The sequence below is a fragment of the Peromyscus eremicus genome, chromosome 19, assembly GCF_949786415.1.
Source record: "Peromyscus eremicus chromosome 19, PerEre_H2_v1, whole genome shotgun sequence".
Classification (NCBI taxonomy): Eukaryota; Metazoa; Chordata; class Mammalia; order Rodentia; family Cricetidae; genus Peromyscus; species Peromyscus eremicus.
The window spans coordinates 64559745-64582713 of NC_081435.1; the positions used below are offsets into that span (position 1 = coordinate 64559745).

The following is a 22969-nucleotide window of genomic DNA, read 5'->3' on the forward strand; positions in this document are numbered from 1 at the left end:
GTAAGAAAGAGAGAGACAGAAAGAGAAGAAAGAGAGTGAAAGAGGGTGTGCACCTCATGGGAGGAAAAGTGGAAGAGAGAGGATTGGGAGGAGTTTTTCCTTAGAATGAGGCTTTAACATCAGGATGCAGGGTGGGATTTCTAGGGGCAGATCGGAATATTAACAGCCATGACACATTCTAATAAATGTGTAAATACAGAATCAGCCTTTTCAGAACTTAAAGCAGTTGCCCGTTAAATCCTGAACATGTATCTATGGTATGATGCACATATTTTAATTTTCCAAACTCTAAAAAATGAAACACATCCTTTTGCCAAATTTCATTTCTTTGAATGCCCTTTGGGTTACTTTCTGTAGTTAATGAAGTTTGAATATACAAAGAACAAGTGGGGGGGGGGCTGGAGAGATGGCTCAGAGGTTAAGAGCACTGGCTGCTGCTCTTCCAGAGGTCCTGAGTTCAGTTCCCAGCAACCACATGATGGCTCACAGCCACCTGTAATGAGATCTGGTGCCCTCTTCTGGCCTGCAGTCATACATCCTGTATACATAATAATAATAAAAAAACAAGTAGGGCATTTTCTTATAATTTCTTTGGCTTGTTGCCATGTGATAGAAAAATCTGTCTTCAAACCTTTGCATTTGAAGAAAATGCAAAACCATTGGTTTCTTATGAAATTCTGAGGCTTCTAGCACATCTCCTACCAATAGCTGATGAATTTCATCATTTCCTTGTGCTAGAAGGCCTGGTAGATCTATATGTGATCTGATAGGTGTTATAGACAAAGGATGATTTCTGTTTTTGATTACTTGTAGTTCAATAAATAACAAAGTAAATTCTGAATCATCAGGAATAAGTTCAGCAGTTTCAATATGTAAAGCAAGTCTTTCTACATATTGGGAGTCAGTAACTATATTAAGAGGTTCTGAAAAATCTAATAATACCATGAGAATAGCATATAATTGTGATTTCAGAATTGAATTATAAGGATTTTGAGCCACTTAATTTTCCTGACTTATCACCTGCCTTTCCTGATTTATTTGCATCAGTATATAATGTAGGGGCTCCAGAAATTGTTGTTACCTCTATTATATGAGGGAGAATCCAGTTCTTTTTATAAACCGAAGTCTCTTGTTTTTGGGATATTTGTTGCTAATTTCTTCCTAGAAATTACTGCAAGCTCTTTGCCAGTGTTTTTTTTTTTTTTTTTTTCTGCCCATAATGAGGCAATTTCAGCATTGGTAATTTCTATTGGGGCTATTCCTGCTAATTGATGAAGTTTCAATTTTCCTTTCAGAATCAATTCAGACACCTTTTTTTTTTTTTACATAGGTCTTTATTTATTCTGTTTGTGTGGTCAAAATGTCCATTCTAAGGTATTATCTTTGTGCATAAGAATTCCTGTAGGAAGCCAGGCGTTGGTGGTGCATGCCTTTAATCCCAGCACTTGGTGGGGCAGAGGCAGGCCTGGTCTTCAGAGTAAGTTCCAGGACTGGCTCCAGAGCTACACATAGAAACCCTGTCTCAAAAAACAAAACAACAACAACAACAGAGAATTCCTGTTGGAGAATGAGTAGAAGGTAAAATAACCAGAATATAATCAAGCTCTGGATCTAAGTGATCTATGTGTGTAATTTGTAATTTCTTTTCTACCAGAGCCAAATCTCTCTTAGTTTCAGCTGGTAGCTTTCATGGACTATTTAAGTCCTTATCACCTTGTAAGGTTTGAAGTAACTTACTTAGTTCTTGAGTTGTTAATCCAGTTATAGGCAAAAGCTAGTTAATATCTCCCAGCAATTTTTGAAAACCATTAAGGAATTTGTAATTAATTTCTCCTGATTTGTGCTTTCTGTGGTTGAACTGTCTGTAAACCTATCTTAAACCCTAAATAATAGCATCTCCTCTTTGTGTGTGTGTGTGTCCCCTCCAGGAGCAATTTATAATCCCCAACAAGGCAAAATTCCCTTTATTTCATCAAACATTTTTTCTAAAATATATGTCTGAATCAGCCAATAAGATATCATCCATACAATGGTAAATTGTAGATTGAAGAAACTGTTTAGGAATTAGTTTTAATGGCTGTTGTACAAAATATTGAAATAAGGTGGGGCTGTTTAACATTCCTTTTGGAAGAACTTTCCAGTGGTAATTTTTAACAGGCTGAGGATTATTATAAGTAGACACTGTGAAGGCAAATTTGTCTCTATTCTGTTCTTGTAAAGGTATAATAAAAAAACAGTCTTTTAGATCAATCACTATAATAGACCCATCCTATCTCTCCTTCTGGGCCTATACACTCAACCCATCTTGTACTTTGTTTTACCTGAGATAAAGTTTCATCCCTAGAAGCAGAACATTTACCTCCTGAAGAGGCCAAACTGAATGCTTAAGATTTTGGTGAAATCAGCCGGGCGGTGGTGGCGCACGCCTTTAATCCCAGCACTTGGGAGGCAGAGGCAGGCGGATCTCTGTGAGTTCGAGGCCAGCCTGGTCTCCAAAGCGAGTTCCAGGAAAGGCGCAAAGCTACACAGAGAAACCCTGTCTTGAAAAACCAAAAAAAAAAAAAAAAAAAAAAAAAAAAAAAAAAAAAAAAAAAAAGATTTTGGTGAAATCATTTTATATCTGCTCCTATGTCTACCAAACCCTCAATTTCATTGCCATTTATTTGTATTTTTAGCTTTGGCCTTTGATCATTTATAGAAGTTTGTCAAAATACTTGTTTTATGGTCTCTCCAGGAATTTTTTTTTTAATCCACTGAAGCTTTTCTTTCATCCAGAGCAGTATAGTTTTTTAATAACAGGCGTTAAGTCCAGTAGGAGCAAAAGGGTCTCAGACCTGATGGAGATAGTCAGTTTGGGCTCTCTCCTACTGTTCGACTGTGTATCTCTGCATCTGCTTCCATCATCTGCCAGAGGTAGTCTCTTTAATGACAATTGGGCTAGGCACTGATCTATGATTATATAAGGATATAAGGAATCATTCTGTTGATTCTCTTCCCCTGCCCCATAGGTCTCTGGGCTATCCAGCCTCCCATTCCTGGTCATCTAGGCAGTGTTGGGCATGGGCTCCTTCATGTGCTGTGGGCAGTTAGACCAGTTATTGTTTGACCACTCCCCAAATACTGTGTGTCCATTTTCCCACTACATCTTGTAGGCGGATTAGATTATAGGTTGAAGGTTTTGTGGCTGGCTTGGTGTTCTATTTCAAACTCTGAAAGCCTTGCCTAGTTACAGAGGATGGCCAGTTTAGGCTCTGAATTCTCCATTACTAGGAGTCCTCCCTAGAGTCACCCTTGTAGAATACTGAGAGTTTCTATTCATCTAGGTTTCCACATCAATCCCCACTACGACCACCAGATGCCTTCCAATTTCAGTCATCTCTCCCCCCTCACCCCCCTAGCCTATCCCTTCTGTTCCCAATCTACCTGCAAAATTTATTGTTTCCCCTTCCCAAGGAGATTCATGCATCCCTCTTAGAGCCCTCTTCGTTACTTAACCTCAGCATGATTATCATTGACTTATCAGCTAATATACACTTAGAAGTGAGTACATACCATGTTTGTCTTTTGGGTCTGGGTTATGCACTCAGACTTTTTTTTTTTTAAAGATTTATTTATTGTGTATAAAGTGTTCTGTCTGCATGTATGCCTGCAGGCCAGAAGAGGGTGCCAGATCTCATTACAGATGGTTGTGAGCCACCATGTGGTTGCTGGGAATTGAACTCAGGACCTCTGGAAGAGCAGCCAGTGCTCTTAACCTCTGAGCCATCTCTCCAGCCCCCCCCCCTTTTTTTTTGTAATTCCATCCATTTGCCTGCCTACAAATTTCATGATGCAATTTTTTTTTGTTCTTTTAAACAGCTGAGTAACACTCCATTGATTAAATGCACTACATTTTCTTTATTTATTCTTCTGTTGAGGGACATCTAGGTTGTTTCCAGTTTCTGAGTGCTATGAATAAAGCTGCTATGAACATAGTTGAGCACATGTCTTTCTGGTAGGGTGGAGCATCCTTTGAGTATATGCTCAGGAGTGACATAGCTTGGTGTTGAGGTAGATTGATTTCCAGTTTTCTGGGAATTGAATTCCCAGTGATTGAATGAGTTTGCACTCTTAACAGCCATGGAAGAGTGTTCCGATAATGCAGGAAATCCACGGATTATTGAGAAAGGGACTATTTGTTAATGGATTATATGGGGGAACAACTCACTGGTACAGGATGAGGCAAATTCAGTTGCAGAGTCTCTAGAAGGCTGAGAACCGGTCCGCGCTGCTTCACAAGGTCTTTACTATCCAAGAGCGTTCGAGAGAAGGGGCCCTGCATTCATGGTCCCCAGATCTTAAGCTAGCCAAGAGGCCACACCCTAGGGACTGATACCCCAAGGCCATAGGTGGAACAAATACCCACTACATTCCCCTTGTTCTGCATCCTTGCCAGTATGAGCTGTCACTTGTGTTACAAAATGAGTTCCAGCACAGCCAGAGGTGTTACACAGAGAAACCCTGTCTGGAAAAACCAAAAACACTAACAACTCCAAAAAAACAAAGATACCTTACCTGTCGTGTTAAAGTCACACCTAGTTCTCTCCTACCCACTAACTCCTGAACCTTAATCTCTGAGACCTACTAATCAATTCTTTATTTCTGGGTTTACTTTTATTTTTAATATTACACACGGGCTGGAGAGATGATTAAGAGTGCTTGCTGCTCTTAATCAAGGACCTAGATTTGGTTCCCAAACCCATGTCAGTCTGCTTACCACCACCAGTCTTAAAAAAATATAAAAAGAATGTTATATAAATTATGCATTATGTTGCTTACTGGGTTCTGTCTCTTCTTTCTCCACCTTTTTTCTTTGTGTATGTGTGTTGTACATGCATTTGTATGTATGTGGAAGCCTAAGATTGATGTCAGGAATCATTCTCAGTTCTTTTCAACCTTATTCATTGAGGCAGGATCTCAGTGAAACCCACTGTTTGGCAATATGCTAGACAGCCTGCTCTGAGGATTCAGTCTCCACCTTTTGAGTCTGCACATTTTGCTAGTCCTCAAGCATGTATGGCAGCTTTTCTGTGGAGCCATATCTCCCCAGACTCAGTGTTGCTCTTTCATAATTCATTCTCTGGAGATTATCTGGTCCATAATATAAAAAAATGAGTCATTCTTTTTTATTGTTGAGTAAGGAGTAGTTGTGGGTATGTATTTATTAGAACTTTTTAGTCATCTGTTAAAGGACATCTACGTTAATGGTTATGAGTAAAAGTTTTATAAAGATTTATTCATAGTTCATTTGTGTGCATGCATAAATTTTCATTTCTCTTCCCAGGAGTGTAATTGATGGGTCTTATAGTTATTGTATGTGTAGTGTTTTTCTTTTCTTTCTTTCTTTCTTTCTTTCTTTTTTTTTTTTTTAAAGAACTTGCTAAACTGTTTTCCAGATTTGCTGTACCATTTTACTTCCCTACCAACAATGTATGGACTGATCCTCCTTGACAGCATTTGGTGTTAACACTGTTTTTCATTTTAGCCATTCTGGTAGGTATCTAAGTGATATGTTAGTGAGGTTTTAATTTGCATTTCCCTGGTGGCTAATTATGTTAATTTACATATGCCTGTTTGCCTATATGTTCTCATTATTGAAATGTCTCTGCATGTCTTTTGACCCTTTTCTAATTGGATTGTTTCCTCCCCTTTTTTCCCTGTTGAATGATAACAGTTCTAAGTATATTCTAGATTCTAGTCCCTTATTAGTATGTAGTTTGCATATATTTTATCCAAGCTTGATAACTGCCTTTTTATTGTTATAAAGAGGTCTTTTGCAAAACATGATTTTTAATTTTGGTAAAGTCTAATATGTCATTTTTCTTTTTATGTGTCTTTCTTTTTACTGTCATATTTAGGAACTCTTTCTAGACCTAGATCTTGAAGATTCCTTCCCTGCCCCCCTTAAAAGAACAAGTCGCCGGGCGGTGGTGGCGCACGCCTTTAATCCCAGCACTTGGGAGGCAGAGGCAGGTGGATCTCTGTGAGTTCGAGGCCAGCCTGGGCTACCAATTGAGTCCCAGGAAAGGCGCAAAGCAAAGCTACACAGAGAAACCCTGTCTCGAAAAGCCAAAAAGAAAAACCAAAAAAAAAAAAAAGAACAAGTCATCTGGTTTTAATACAAATACAGATGTGATCTATTTGAAGCTATGGATTTCAAGTTGCTATAACAACATTTATTAAGTTTTTTTTACACTTTTGTCAAAAATAATTTGGGCATATTTGTGTAAATCTGTTTCTGTTTTGGTGTTTCTCTTCTGTTCCATTGAGCTACCTGCCCATTCTTCACCTAACACAGCACAATCTTGAATCTTGATTATTGAAGCTATGTTGTAAAGCTAGGATAGATAGATTTCCTCACCATTTGTTTGTGATTTGGCACTGAGGATTGATTGGATTCCTTGTATGTGCTATGCAATCACTCTACTACTGAGCTACATCTCCTGTCCTTTGTTCTTTAAAAAAAAAATTAGGACAGCTCTTCTAGTTGCCCCCCCCCCCTTCGTTACTGTTCTGTTACTGTGAGGAGACACCATGACCACGGCAGGTTACAAAGAGGGTGAGTCAATGATTATCATGGTGGGAAGCAGGCAGGCAGGCAGGCATGATGCTAGAAAAGTAGCTGAGAGCTTTATATCTTGATCCACAGGCAGCAGGCAGAGGGGTGGGGCTGGCCTGGGCTTTTGAAACCTCAAAAGTTCACCCCCAGTGATACACTTCCAACAGCACACCTAAGTGTGTTCGACTAAGCATTCAGACATAGGAACCTACAGGAGTTCTTGTTCAAACTATTATCCTTGCCTTATTTCTAATATTTGGGGAAAGCATTCACTTTACCATTAAGTAAAATCTGAGGGCCCCACCATTTGTAGATACTATTTGCCAAATAAGGATTTTCCTTCTATTCCTATTGTTAAGATGAGTTTTGCTGTATGCCCTTGGCCGGCCTGATACAGACTATGTGTTCCATGTTGGCCTTGAATTAGTAACAGTCTCCCTGACCCAGCTTCAGCCTCCAGTATCGTGATCACAAGCATGCACCACACACCTACTTCAGAACTTTTCTTTTTAAAATCATGAATTTGTCAATAATTCTTTGTGTTGATGATGTTCATATGACTTCTTTTTAGCTGTTAAAATGCTATACTATGTTAATTTCTTGAACCTAGCCTTGCCTCCCTAGCATAATCTCACTTGGTGTGGTACACAATTATTTCTAGATATTGCTGTATTTTAGTTAGTATTATTCTAAATGTTAAATGTTAAAGATTTTGTTTATATTTCTGAGGGATATTGGTTTGTAGGGTTTTTTTTTTTAGAATTTTTTTAAAATTGAGGCTTCAATTTCTTTGTTGTCTTGGCATTGCCAAGGGTGTTGCTGCTTCTATTTGGGGGAAGGAAAGTACAACTGTTAGGCCCAAGCACTATATTTCTTACTTAATTTTTGATGGAACAACAGTCCACAAACAAGCTGCTCTGGCAGAGAAAAATACAAGCCTCTCAGAGAAGAGTTTACAACAGTGGAGACCAGTTCTCTTTTCTAAAAAATATTTTTGTGTGTATGTATATATGTGTGTGTGCGCGTGACAGAGTGTATACATTGTGTGCGTGCAGTATCTGAGGAGACCAGAAGAGGGCTGTGAATCTAGAGTTGGAGTTGTGAGTGGTTGTGAGTCACTCAGTGGGTGCTAGGAGCTAAACTTTAGTCCTTTGGAAGAGCAGCAGATGTTTTCCATAGGCTCATAATTTCTCTTTGGGGCATTTTTTGAGTTGTGAATTAAAAACTGGGTGTGGTGATGTGTCACTTTAATCTCAGAATTGGGGAGAGAGAGGATCTCTGTGAGTTCCAGGCCAGCAAGGCTACAAGGATATTTAAATTATTTGTTCTATAGTGAGTTTTGATTGTTTTTTAAGAAGTGTCCATTTTCTCTAAATTGCCATATTTATGGGCATAGAGTTCTCTCCACTTCTGAATTATCTTTTAATACAGTTTCTCTAGTGATTTTCCTAATCTTTTTAATGCAGTTAATTTTTTTGTTTAGGGTTTATTAATATTTTTATTTTTAACTTTTTCATTTTATTTTATCTTTTTCCTTTTATGCTATTCTGTGCTTTATATTTTTTCTGTCTATGCTTAATTGTTGTAGGGTTGATTTTATTTTTTTCTCACTTTACCTGTTTTGATGTTACATACATTTTTGCCTTTTCATATTCTCTTGAAATTTTAATGTTTTAGTCTAAAATTACTTTTGCTTTCTAACTTATCAAACATTTTAAACTGCTCACCTCCCTCCTTATTTATATGCCTATTGTTAACTTCAATTTGTCTTTACTTGGCCTTACACATTTGATTTTCTTTTTTACAGTAAATATTTATTTAGGATAAATATCCTTCCCTTCTCAGGTTTGTTATTTTCTTTGCTTATTATTCTGTTCTTTGTTATGATCATGATCAAACCTAGGACCTTGTGCTTGCTATGCAAACACACTTACTTACCAGTGAGCTGTGTCAGCAGCCGAAACATCTGACGGTCGTAATATGCATTCTTCTAGCTATTTTAGCTCAACAGTGGTGATAAACCTCTCTGATGTGTTGAAACTGTGTTTTTCCTGGTGTGTTTTATAGTTGTCATACTTTGGAATGTTCCTTATGTATGTATCCATGTTCTCCTTATTTATGCTTAACTTTTCCATGAGTCATTCTCCATTTAAATTTACAAATCTCTCTTTGTTGTTTCCTTTTTATTCACTTCATCTATCACTACTTACAAATATTTATTTTATTTAATTCTTTATTCCAATTTGGATCTAGTAAAATTTCCAGTTGTTCATTAGTCATTCATTTGAAATTTAGAATTTCCTCCTGATTGTAACTTACTTACCTTCAATACTGAATTTTGTTTTTAATCGGATAACATGTTTTTTAGCCCTTAATTTATTTAGTGTTTCTGTTGCATTCCATGTCTTTGGTGTGTTTGTTTTTGTTTTTTGAGATAACGTATTACTTTTTAGCCCTATATTGCCTGGAACTCTCCATGTAGGCAAGGCTTGTCTTGAACTCAGAGCACCTGTCTATGCCTTCTGTGCTAGGAATAAAAGCATGGACTACCACTCCCCACTCTCAGTTGTGTTTTTGTGTTTGAAAAAGGTTTGGAATTTATTCTTTTGTGTTTTGAGTTTGTGTTAAATAAATAACTGGGGTCCCTCTCCCCAATTTAATTTTCCTTAGTCATTTGAAAATGTTTCTGTTTTTGTTTAGTTTTGAGGCAGGATCGTGCTTTGTAACCCAGACTGGTGTGAACTTGAATCTCGTAGTTCTGTTTTCCTGAGTGCGAAGGTTACAGGTGTGCCACCATGTAACGCAGTGGTGGGGATGGCACCTTGGGCATCTGACATGCCAAGCAAGTGTTCTCCCAACTGAGCTACTTTCCAGTTCCTACTTCAAAGACTTTTTATTGCTTTGTTATGTTATCTAAAATCTTTGGAATAATGTTTAATGACAATAGTATACATTTTATGGGCCTTAGATTTATGATTCAGTGTTTCATCTTTAATAGGATATTTGCTATTGATTTCTGATGTCATTTATCATGTTGACAAGGTTTTTATACCTAATTAAGAGGTTTTTTAAATTATGAATAAATAAAATTTTATCAGATGCTTTTCTGTCATTTAACTAAGTCATGTGTCTTTCCTTCTTAAACCAGTAAATCTTTTTTACAAAAAAAGGTTTGCTTTTCATAAACTTCAGGAAGTCAGTGAATTTTCTAAGTGTCATTATGAGCAAATTTTATTATATATTTAATGTTCAGTGTGCTCTAGGTTTCCCAGCCCTTTTTTTTTTTTTTTTTTTGAGACAGGTTTCTCTGTGTAACAGTCCTAGCTGTCCTGGAACTTGATTTGTAGACCAGGCTAGCCTCGACCTCACAGAGATCCGCCTACCTCTGCCTCCCAACTGCTGGGATTAAAGGCGTGCACCACCACCGCCCGTTTGTTTCCCAGCTTTTGTGGGTGCATGCCGGAATGGGCCTTGGTGATACAGCTGTTTGGGAATCATTTCTGCTCCTGAAGCAACCCCTAACCCATACTTCTGTAGGTAACCAATAAGACTTACTGGTTCACCAACTTGGACTTTGGTGGTATCTGTACTTTGTTCTGTCATGGATCCCTATCTGGGGTGAGTAGGTAGATTCCTGTGTTGTGTCTCTCAACAAAGACAGAAAAAGTTGTGTCACACAAAACCCTACTTGCTGAAGTTTTGAATATCAATAATTTACGTAGTTTAGCATTTTTCCATGTTGTTTTAAATTAGATTCTCTCTGATATACATCAATTCCTCTGTAAGAATGAGGCGATTACTGTGTGTGTTAAAATGCTTAATATTAACTTTACATTCTCTTGAACAATCCAGCCAGGAAATAGGATTCCTTCTTTTTCTTGGAAGTTTGGTAGGATTTGCTCACTAAACTGCCTTGTCTGTGTAGTGTTTTTAGGTGGAGGTGGGAGACAAAATATTACTGCTACTTACCGAATCAAATGACATAACTTAATGTTTTTCTAGTAAAGCACTTTTATCTCTTCCCTCCCTCCTTCAGACTACATGTATGCAAGCAACTGCTCTATCCCCAGCTTGCCTCCATGCTGTGCTGTGCTGTGTGTATATATTTACATACAAAGGACTTACTCTGTAGCCCATACTGTTGCATTGGAACTCGAGATGTTATTCTTGCTTCAGCTTTCTCAGTGTTGGAGTATCAGGCATGAGTACTTGAAAAGGTCTTGTTGCATGTACTTTTTTTCGTAGCTTTAATAGCCCATACTGCTTTCAAATTTGTCCTTTTGCCTCATTCTCTAGATTGCAGGGACAGCAAGTATGTACCACCATGCCCAATTTCTTTTATTATTACTTTTTTTTTTTTTTTGAGATATGTCCTAGAACTAGCTAAGTAGACCTTGAACTCAAAGAAATCCTCAGCATCTGGAGTGCTGGGATTTAAAGGCAAGTGCCACCATGCCTGGCCCTTTTATTATTAATAATACCGTGCATTTGTTTACTTTTCCGTTTTGGGGCTTGACTTTTCATTTTGTCATCGTCTAGTTAATTTTTTTTTTTGCTTTATCTTTTAAATTCTTTCCTTTTTGGGTTGATTTTGATACTATTTGTTTCTTGAACTACTTTCTATAATTATAGATAAGCATTTAGAGAGATATCTGGGTGGTTTTATAGATTTTGAAATCTAGTATGTTGTTTTTTAAGGGTTTATTTTTACTTTATGTGTATGAATGCTTTCTTGGAATATATGTGTATGTACCACGTGCTTGAGGTGCCTATGAAGGCCAGAAGAGGTTGTCAGATTCTCTGGAACTGGAGTTAGAAGTCTTTGTGAGCTGCCCTGTGGGTGTTGGGAACCTAACCTGGGTTTTCTGCAAGAGCAGAAAGTGCTCATAACCACTGAGCAATCTCTAGCCCCTGTAGTATGTTCTTTATTGCTTCTTTTAATGGATGACATTTAATTGTGTTTTCTGTTGTCCTGAGGTGAGTTAAAATATTTTACTGCAAGCAAGATATCTACTTTAAGTTCCTCAAGTAAAAGTAGACTTAATTATAGAGAATATTTGATTTTATAAGGAATGGAGTGTAGCTAGAGTTTTCCTGCCTGGCCCACAGTCAGGACAAATCTTTGTCACCTGCCAGTCTCACAGCCGCTCAGACCCAACCAAGTAAACACAGAGACTTATATTGGTTACAAACTGTATGGCCATGGCAGGCTTCTTGCTAACTGTTCTTACAGCTTAAATTAATCCATTTCCATAAATCTATCTATACCTTGCCACGTGGCTCGTGGCTTACTGGCATCTTCACATGCTGCTTGTCCTGGTGGCGGCTGGCAGTGTCTCTCTCTCAGCCTTCCACTTCCCAGTTTTATTCTTCTCCTTGTCCCGCCTATACTTCCTGCCTGGCCACTGGCCAATCAGTGATTTATTTATTGACCAATCAGCAACACACTTGATATACAGACCATCCCACAGCAATGGAGCTTTTCCATGACCTCGGAAACAGGTAGTGGTTAGGAATTCAGAGGTCTTTATGATTTGCCATGCAGACTGATCTATCTTAGGATGTTAGTATCTTTTTTTTTTTTTTTTTTTGAGATGTTGATTTTGTTAACTTATTTTCATTATTCCTATAAATACAGATGTCGGTTATTTTATGCAATTATAACTAAAATAGATAGCATTTAATAATACAATTTTTCAGTTTCCCTGGCAATTAGGAAAGTAGCCTCCCAGATCCTATTGTACATCACAGCAGATGAGGGAAGTCAGCAAAATTTGTATCAATTTCTAATTAACTAGAATTTACCTAAATTTGGACTTTTTGTTATTTCTGTCTCATCCCTAGTTAAGAGTTGAAAAGCAGTTTCAAGAAAACAGTGTATTGGTGATTACATGTAACTAGAATACTTTTCTATTCTCTACTTATTTCCTATTTTCTAAGCATTTAGCTTGCCTTCATACACACCACAGCTTTAAAATTTTCTTTCTTTTTTCTTTTTCTTTTCTTTTTTTGTTTTTTGAGACAGGATTTCTCTGTATAGTTTTGGTGCCTATCCTGGATCTCGCTACGTAGACCAGGCTGGCCTCGAACTCACAGAGATCCGCCTGGTTCTGCCTCCTGAGTGCTGGGATTAAAGGCATGCGCCACCACTGTCCGGCTTGGTCTTAATATTTTAAAGTATCTGTAAAAAATTATTTTGTCTGTTCCTTAATGTTTAAGTATGGGTTAAAGATACATTGGCTTTGGATACCAGTTACAACTGGATTTTGTAGATTTACTAAGCAGCACTAGAAGTTACACAGGTGACATAAAAATCCAACTTGTTGTTTGCTTAAGTAGTGACAGTTTTGTAACAAATACTGTATTTTATATTAGGAGGTCTTAGTTTTAAAAAACATTTTCATTGGCTAAAGAGTTCATAGTGAAGAAGCAAATAGGGATTTATATTAGCATAATCTGACAATAAGATTATGGTTAAAAAGAACCAAGACTAGGTTTCCAAAATGAAGAGAAAAGCAAAATTTGATTTAACAATATAACTCAAATGTAAGTTTCAAGAGAAGATAGCTTTTTGAATATTAATGTTCTAAGTGATGTGGAATATGTAAATATTGATAGCTATCAGGAAAAAAAAATCTGATTTTACAATGTAATTCAGGTAGTGCTTTTTTTATATGTTTGATGATGACTTGTCTTTTTTTTTTTCTTCCCCTTTTAGAATATGGTTTCTAGTTTTAGGGTTTCTGAATTACAAGTGTTACTTGGCTTTGCTGGACGGAATAAAAGTGGACGCAAGCATGACCTCCTGATGAGGGCGTTGCATTTATTGAAGAGTGGCTGCAGCCCTGCGGTTCAGATTAAAATTCGAGAATTATATAGACGCCGGTATCCACGGACACTTGAAGGACTTTCTGATTTATCCACAATCAAATCATCGGTTTTCAGTTTGGATGGTAGTTCCTCACCAGTAGAACCTGACTTGGCTGTGGCTGGAATCCACTCGTTGCCTTCTACTTCAATTACTCCTCATTCGCCATCATCTCCTGTTGGTTCTGTGCTGCTTCAGGACACTAAGCCCACCTTTGAGATGCAGCAGCCATCTCCTCCCATTCCTCCTGTCCACCCTGATGTGCAGTTAAAAAATCTGCCCTTTTATGATGTCCTTGATGTTCTCATCAAGCCTACAAGTTTAGGTAAGTATTAAAGAAAAATTACTTTTTAATTAAAAAAAAATGGTTTTTTTAGAAGAGAATAAAACAGTCTACAACTATTTATTAGTGATTTGCTGTTAATACCTTAAAAGTGATAGCCATGGTAGGCAAGATGGATCTTAGGGTAAACACACTTACTGCCAAGTCTGACAGTCTGAACTCAGTTACGAAGCCCCACAGGGTGAGAGGAGAGGACTTATACCTGGAACAAGTTCTCTGATCCTGCATACGTGTATCATAGCATGCATGCTCCCACAGATAATAAATGCCAAAAATATTCATAAGAATGGATAGCCAGGCATGGTGATGTGCAGTAATCTGAGAGATCTTTGGGCTCCGGCCTGGGCTACCTAGTAAGTTTGAGGCCAGTCTGGATTACATGGTCCTTATCTCAAAAGCAAAAGCAAATCCTACCCCCCTTAAAAAAAAAAAAAATCAAGGGGCTAGGGAGATGCTTAAATGTGTAAAAGCAGCAAGCTTGAGGGCCTGCGTTTGAATACCTAGAACCCATGTAGACCCAGACTTGTAATCTCAGTGTTCCTTCCTACAGGGAGGTGGGAAGTGGAGACGGAAAATCTCAGAGGCACACACACACACACACACACACACACACACACACACACACGACTTACACCTGAGATTGTGCTCTGACTTATGTGCCCTTGCCCTCATTGGCACATGTGAATGTGGGTGCACACGTAAATGTTAAAACAAGTCAGGCATGGTAGCTTATGCCTATAGTCCCAGTACTTCAGAAACTGAAGCAAGGAGGTTTCTGAGAATGGGGCTAGCCTGGGCTACATAGTACTGGGCCAACCAGGGTTAGATTACAAGATCCTGTCTTAAAAGCAAAATGAGACAATAAAACTGAACAAACAAACTACAAAATTGAGGTATTACTGCTAAACATTTAAATGTACAAGTAAAAAATTGTGGTATCCACAACTGAAGTTTAATGTAAAAATATATCATTTGCCTTTTTTTTCCTTCTAATTTTTAAAGAGTTGTGTATGTGTGGCAGAGGGATAGGGAGGAGTGTAAAAAGCCAATATAGAACTTAATCTTCATCTGTTTTTCTTTTGCCTTTTGGAGTCTTACTGTATAGCCCAGGCTAGACTGAAATGCTGTCTTACTGCCTCAGCCTCTCAAGAGGTTAGATTACAGGTGTATCCCTGCACCTGGCTAACTTTTTCCTTTCAGATTTGTGTGCCTTTTGTTTAATTCTTCTGCCCTCTCAATTCCTGTGCCTAGAACTACCTTCCATATTCTTTCTATGTCTTAAGGACTCAGATTGACTTGGGCTTTATGTCTGTATCAAGTTTTGGTAGTGTTACAGAATCCTAGCTTATGTTTAATGTAGTTTTCACTTTCCTAACGATAAACCTTGTGGGCCTAAAGAGATGACTCAGTGGGTAACAGGAAGTACTGCTCTTGCAGAAGACCCAGTTCAGTTTCCAGCACCCGTGTCAGAGTGAACACAACAGCTGTAGTACAGCTCCAGACGATATGTACACCTTTATACCCCATACAAACACATACACATAATTAAAAGAATTAATCCTAAAAAATAAACCTGTAAAGGGTGAAAGAGTGTTGGATAAACTTTACAGTTTCTTACTACATTTTTATTATTTTGTGTATGTGTGGGTGCTGCATTTTATCTTGGTGACTCAGGATGAAGTTATTAGATAGGACTGGTTAATGAGACAGGGATGGTCTGATTGTTGACAGGCCGAGATGGCGACTTGGTATCTTTTACTTTTTGTTTCATTAATTTATGTTTTAGCAGTTTAAATTATGCAAGAAAAGTAAGAAACCCATTAAACTTCTTGCCATTATTACTGCTATTAAAAACGGACTTTTGAGGACAATGAGATGTCTCACTAAGTAAAAGGTGTTACTGTAGAGCCTCATAACCTGAACCTAGATGCCTAGAACCCACATGGGAGAAGAGGTCTGACTTGTGCAAGTTGTTCTCTGATTGTGTGTGTGTATGTGTGTGTGTGTATGTGTGTGTGTGTAAGTGTAATAATAAATAATAATGTCCAACCACCATAAAAACTGTACATATCTTTGAAATTTTGATATGAAAACCTGCTTTTTATTTTGAAAATTAATATTAGAGGAAAAGCAATATGCCTCAGTGGGTCAAAGACACTTGTTGCCAAACCTAAAGACGTGAATTTTATATCCATGATCTACAGGATGGATGGAGAGAACTGACCCTTGCAAGTTATCTTCTGACCTCTACAAGTGCTCTGTTGCATCCACACATAATAGAAAAAAAATAAACATAAAACACTCTAACAGAAAGCTGAGTACAGTGAGTGGTACATGCCTGTACTCCCAAGACTTGTTAAGTAAAAGGAGGATCAAGAATCAAACTCATCCTTGGCTATAAATTTTTGGGTCTACCTGAGCTGCAGGAGACCCACTCTCAAACCAAAGACAAAGCTGGTCAGTGATGGCACAAACCTTTAATCCCAGCACTTGGAGGCAGAAGCAGGTGGATCTCTGAATTCCAGGCCAGCCTGCTCTATAGAACTAGTTCCAGGACAGCCAAAGCTACACAGTCAACCAAAATAATAACATAACAGGAACTAACATTTAGAATGCTTCTTGTCTAGTTATTTTTCTTCATAATGTACTTTCATTTTTACCTCTTTTTAAAATTTTTTTAATAAGACCAAAAAAACAAAGACAAGGTCTCACTGTATATCCCTGACTGGCCTAGAACTTGGTTTGTAGACTAGGCTGGCCTTTCAATTTTCAGTAATCCACCTGCCTATTCTTCATAAGTGCTAGAATTAATGTGTGCATCACCTTGCCTGGCTCATTTTATTACCCCCCTTCCCCCAAGCTTCATTTATCTGGTTAAAATAAATTTATTTTCTCTTTCTTTTTTTAATCCTGGTTGTTGGTTATACCACCAGTGCACAGCATTGTGGCTCATATACATGCTTTGTGTGTGTGTGTGTGTGTGTGTGTGTGTGTGTGTGTGTGTGTGTTTTCCCTTCTGCAATTGTTGGAGAATTGTTCTGTAGTTTGAATCTTGAATTCTGTTTAGGTGTTTTTAAAGGGTTGGTATACCACTTGGGTATGTTTTAAAGTGGAACTTTAAAACACTTAAGTGTGAGATATCGGTTTATTAGGTTATTGGGCATGCAATTTAAAGCGTTGTTGGATTCCCAGTCTACTCTTGGACTTCCTCCTCCTTTCTTCTCTTCTTATCTCTCTCCTTTGTTTCCTCTCTCCATCCTTGACTGAAATGTCTAGTATGTGTTAGGACTATGATGTGACACCACAGGCTCAATGCAATTGGACCAGCCAGTCATGGTTTGAAACCTCTAAAATTTGGAAAACTTTTTTTTTTAATGTATTCAGGAATTTATTATTGTGAGGGATACCTAGTTAGCACATTTAGATAACCATATGTGATGTGAGGACCCCTAAGGAACATGGCATAGAAGAGAAGATAAGGTGTAAGAGTCTATTAGATCTCGGTTACAGTAGAATGGGTTTTAGAAACCTTTAGGGTGGGGCCAAGAGAAAACCAGCAATGTGTCTTTACTCATTAACAGTTTAGGAGGTGAATTCTGGATACCATCTTTCCTTACTGCTTTGTTCAGAAATAGGAATATTCTTTCTTTAACTGTATTTGTAGCTTCTTTTTTTTTTTTACTAATTTCAGCAAGGCTGAAATATATATATATATATATATATATATATATATGTATATATATACACATATATATATATATAATTTTTTTTTTTTTTTGAGACAGAGTTTCTCTGTGTAGCTTTGCTCCTTAACTGGATCTCGCTCTGTAGACCAGGCTGGCCTTGAACTCACAAAGATCCACCTGCCTCTGCCTCCCGAGTGCTGGGATTAAAGGCATGCGCCACCACCGCCCAGCTAGAAAAATATTTTTTTAAATAAATTTAATAAAATAAACTTTTATATTGGGCATTCCAAGTAAGTTTTGTTTAGCTTGGTGGAATTGTACTAGAATTTTTTTTTTTTTTTTGGAAACAAGGTCTCTCAGTGTAGCCCGTGGGTGTTCTAGAACTCACTATGTAGGCCAGTCTGGCCTTGAATTCACAGAATTCTACCTACTGCTGCCTCTCAGTGCTTGGGCTAAAAGGGTATGCCACTGTGCTCAGCTGGAGATATTTAATTTGGAGAATAGTTAAGAAAGTCTATATTTTGCTTATAAACAGAGTACAATGCTAGAAATTCCTATAACCTGTTTTATAGTTATGCCCCCAACCAGTATAAACTGTTCATAAGTTTTTCAGTATTCATACTTGTCAGTGTTTTTTATAAATGCTTCTTTATTTTCCTCAATTTTTTTACCTGATTGTCTCAGATTATAAACATCAGAAACACAACAGCAAGGGAAGGTCCCTTAGGATCTCATTTCTGGTTCAGCCAGAGGCATCTCAAAATTGTCTATCTCTTTATATATTGTGTCCTTTTTTTTTTTTTTTTCCTATTCTCTATTTGAAAAGACTTGTAGTTGCAGGGGCACTGTGTTGTCATTCCTGCCTTCTAGAGATTCTCACCAGGACAGTCCCTCTCAGTGTTTTCGGAAGTGTATTACATGTCTTTAGATTATAATTGGTCTATTACCTTGGTGTATACCAGTAGTCTAATGTACATTTTCAGTTTTTGCTCACTTAGAATATTTTAGTATATGAAATGTCAGGCACCATTCCTACAGTCCTCTGTGAGCATCTTCACTTATATTTCCGAATAACTATACATATTTATGAAAGACATAAATGCCTAGATGAAAAATTGAACCTATGACATGAATATTTAAAATTTTGATATTCAGTGAAGTTTGACAATAGCTTTAAAAGCTTTCTACTAGTTTATTCTCCCCAACAGCATATGATAGTATTGTTTTCCTACATTCCTCATGAATATTGTATTAATTTTTTTAATTCTTGCTAATCTCAAAGATTGTAGAGTTAATAGTTTAACTTTTCATATGTTTAAGTCCTTCATATTAGGATATGCTCAGTAAGCTCCTGAGTATGCTCTAACTGTTATAAAAGTGATGTGCTCATTAATGTTAATCCATTAAAATGAGTGCTTTAAATTATTTGAATAAATAAAACAAACATATTAACTCAGATAATAAGTGAGTATTAATTTGGAGGTGGCCATGTGGTCTAATTGTAGGGAAGCTAGAAGAAAATTGAGATGGCTTTAGGGAGTATGTTATTTAGTTTAGGAGTTATTAAGTGGAAAAAGGAAAAACATAACTGAGCAAGGTGTACATACCTATAACTTGGGAAGCTGAGGTAGGAGGATGGCTATACAGCAAGACATGTTAGAGAGGGTTTGCAAAACTGTAGCAGAGTCCTGGGCTGGAAGCTCAGGGTTCAAGGGCTTCTCTAGCGCATGTGAGGCCCTAAAGTGAATCCCTGGAACTGAAAAGTGAGCAGAGATTAACAACTGAGTGTGTAGTTATGATTAAATATTATAAATTATGCTCAGGTTTTGCATTGGCCTAATTAGTGGGGAATTCAACTAAGCTTTCTTATAGAGACTTGAGGGAGCTTGTAATGACAAGTCTATATACTTGGGATTATTGTAATTTATGTCAAGAATCATAGAAGTTGAAATTGTAGTGCATAATTGTAAGACCAAATGTCAAGAAACTGAATAGACTTCAGAAGGCTTGAGAAATACAGGTTTGCTAGGAAAAGAGCTAAGATTGTTGTCGATGTAGGACTGTACCAAACGGAATTTAGACATGTCTTATTCAGACATGGGGCATTATAGCAGAGGAATGGTGATAGAAGTGATTTTAAAGAGGACTGACACTACACTTGTTCTCATGGGAAGTTGATGGCAATAGTAGATATTAAGCAGAGTGATGTCAGTAAGAATGGGCAACAATGACAGGGAAGAGGACTTTAGACAACAGGATTCAGTGTGGAAGGTAAAGAATACTGAAGTCAAGAAAAGGACATCTGAGAATTTGACTATTGGTAGCTATTTCCCTCTTTCTTAATTCTTTGATCTCTTCAGTTGACTTTTGTAGTCGTTGATTATTAATATAATGATGACATCTGTTGCCGTGTGGCAGAACCAAATCATCAAAAATAGAATGTGATATTTTGATATCATTTGATAATATAAATGGCCTTATTTTCTACTGATTCCATTGTATGTAAATGTTAGCCTTTGTACAGTTTTATAAGTGTTTGAGCTTTAACGGCCCCTTTATTTTAAGCAATATTTTGATGTCTCTTCGACTTTATTTTTACTGTCATAAAACGTATATAACATAAATCTTACTGTCTGTAGAGTGTATTCTTGTGTGATTCTCATCACCATTCCATCTCTGTTTCCTTTCATCTTGTAGAACTGAATCTCTGAGCCCATAAAACTATAATTCCCCTTTCTCCTGCCCCAGCTTCTGGCAGCCACAGTTCTGCCTTCTTATCTGATTTTGACTGTTCTAAGTATCTCATGTAAGTGAGCTCACAAAATATGGCTTTTTGCTAGTTGGCTTATTTCACAGTTGTTATAATGTCCTCCATGTTTGTCCTTAGCACAGTACATGTCAGTTCTTCCTCTTAAAACTGAAAACTGGTATGTATAATACTGCTTCTTTCTTATCCACTTGTCTGTCTGTCTGTGGACACTGGGTATCATTCACATTTTAGCTGTTGTGAATAATACTTCTATCAATATGTCTATTAATATCTATCCAAAGTAGAGTTATTGGATCATATGGTAATTGTTTTTAATTCAAAGCAACTAACATACTGTTTTCCACAACAGTTGCACTATTTTACATTGCCATGAACTCAGATTTGCCTGAGAATTTCTCCACACCCTTGCCAAAATGTTCTGTGTTTTTTGCGGGGGCATCTCACCCCCACTCTTCCCCAGAGTACTCTTGAGTAGGAGCAGCAGGAAATATTAGTTAGAAGTGTCGGGGGGAGCTGGGCAGCAGTGGCACACTCCTTTAATCCCAGCATTCAGGAGGCAGAGGGAGGTGGATTTCTGAGTTCGAGGCCAGCCTGGTCTACAGAGCGAGATCCAGGAGAGGAACCAAAACTACTTGGAGAAACCCTGTCTCAAAAAACCAAAACCAAACCAAAACAAAAAAAGAAGTATAGAGGGGAGAGAAACATAGAAATACAGGATAGCCTCAGGAGGGCCTAGATTCTAATCCTTCAGGCCCTAACTGTCTCTGACCTAGGGTTTTTAAAGGAATACCAAGGGGTGAAGCAAAAGACTTCCCCCCAGTGCAGTCAAGTGCAGACCATCTCAGACACCTGGTATTCGGACCTGTGGTCCAATCATCCTCTATGCAGACCTGCTAGGTAAAGCCTAAATGTGCTCCAATAGGTCCCCCCTTCTTAATATATTTAAAAAAAAAAACAAAAAAACCAGCTCCCCATTAAGACCTCACAGCGATCTCCATAGCTGTCACACCTCCCAGTATAGGAGTAGAGGATGATAAAGATGGCATTTCTTTTTTGGAATGGGTCTAAAGTGACTACAGCAGTCTTAACTGCATCAAGCCCTTTCTTTTTTTTTTTTTTTTCAAGACAGGGTTTCTCTGTGTAGCTTTGTGCCTTTCCTGGAACTCACTTGGTAGCCCAGGCTGGCCTCGAACTCACAGAGATCCACCTGGCTCTGCCTCCCAAGTGCTGGGATTAAAGGCGTGCACCACCACCTCCCGGCCATCAAGCCCTTTCTGAATCAAAAACTCTTGATGCAACTGCATCAATCTTAAAGACTCCTTTAGCTTCATCATTAATATTAACAGGCTAACATAATTTTAACATAAATATTGCTACACATAGTTGCAATTCTTTCAAACTTATATCTTAAAGCAAACTCTTAATAAAACCATTTGAATTTCTTGCTAACAAAACATAGGATAAACTGATGTATTCACATCAAACTTAAATTCTTCCTTAACTTCACCAAACCATGGTGCATCAGTATCAATAGGTTAACATAATAACTCTAACATAAACATTACTATACACAATTATAATTCCTACAAACCTACATTCAGCCGTAATTCACTCATAATTCTCCCTTTTCTTTGTAATTTTTAAAAAATGAATCTCGAACCTAATTAGAAAAACCCCAAACTGTTCTATTTAAACAATTCCATTTTTAAGCAGTTCCATTTTTACATAAACTGTTCCATAAATCATCAGCATTTATAGAGTCTATATACATAAGTCCCATTGCAATGAAATCGCTGCTGTCCATTTCATTTCTTAAGTTCAGAAGTTCAAAAAGAGTTCTAGTGCCATTGCTAAAAGTTCCTCTGAGTGCTCAAAATCAGGTCGTGGCTTCTCAGCTGCATTTAAGTCTTTGTATAGCTCTCAAGAGTCATAATGACTCTGAAACAAACAGCTCCAAATATGAGGAGTCCCATAACCAAAACTGTTTTTCAGTTTTAAGCAAGCCTCTCTGAAACTTTCATTCAGGCTTTTACAGTTTTTACAGTCCTGTTCTGTCTGTGCCTCCTGGAAGTGGGCCATTCCTAGACCAGGCTAGAGAGCTTTCAATCACCTCACAGCCACACAGGCTCAAGGCTCCTTCAGTTGCTATGCGCTGAATCATGGTCCTCCCACAGCAACTCTGGCTCTGGGAGGGTCCCATTTCCTGCTTCATTGTTGGTTCAGTGTTCAGCACCCCAGGTCCCAGAAATCTTCCGTAGCGTTCAGCAGTTTCCACAGAGTCACTGGAGCACAGTTCTCACCTCCTTAGCTTCTTGGGCTCCCTCATGTCTCAGCTGATTGTCCAGCACTGACACCCCTTCTCTGCCCTTGGCCTCCGCCATAGCTTTCTCCTGAGCCACTTGCTTGGATTTCTGCCTCTCCCGTGGCTTCGCAGGCTCCAGTCACCAGGGGCCTAGGCTCTGGGAGACCTGCTTCAGCAGCTGGGGTCCGAAGTCTTTGCTGCACACCATGGCTTGCCATTCACCTTTCTCTTGGCATGCCATCTCTGGTGGGCTTTCCAGGCTGCTGCCCACCATTTGCCTTTCTATACCTTAGCATGTCTGTGCCTCATCGTGGCTTCCTTTTGGTAGAAAGCTTGCAGACCCTTGTGCGTTTGCCACCTGTGCTACATTGATGTTATGTGGGTCTCCACAGCTCATGCCTG

General features: G+C 38.0%; 1 protein-coding gene across 6 annotated transcripts in view; it reads left to right on the forward strand.

Annotated features, from left to right (window-relative positions):
- Positions 1 to 5424: 5424 nt before the first annotated feature.
- The window catches only part of Pias2 (protein inhibitor of activated STAT 2), a 76708-nt gene continuing 59163 nt past the window's right edge, over positions 5425 to 22969 (forward strand). For all 6 annotated transcript variants that reach the window (XM_059246587.1, XM_059246585.1, XM_059246586.1 and 3 more), the window contains exons 1-2: positions 5425 to 5532; positions 13317 to 13791. In XM_059246587.1, the coding sequence (XP_059102570.1) occupies positions 13320 to 13791 (472 nt within the window). In that variant the 5' untranslated portion in view covers positions 5425 to 5532; positions 13317 to 13319. The remainder of the gene's footprint in view (positions 5533 to 13316; positions 13792 to 22969) is intronic.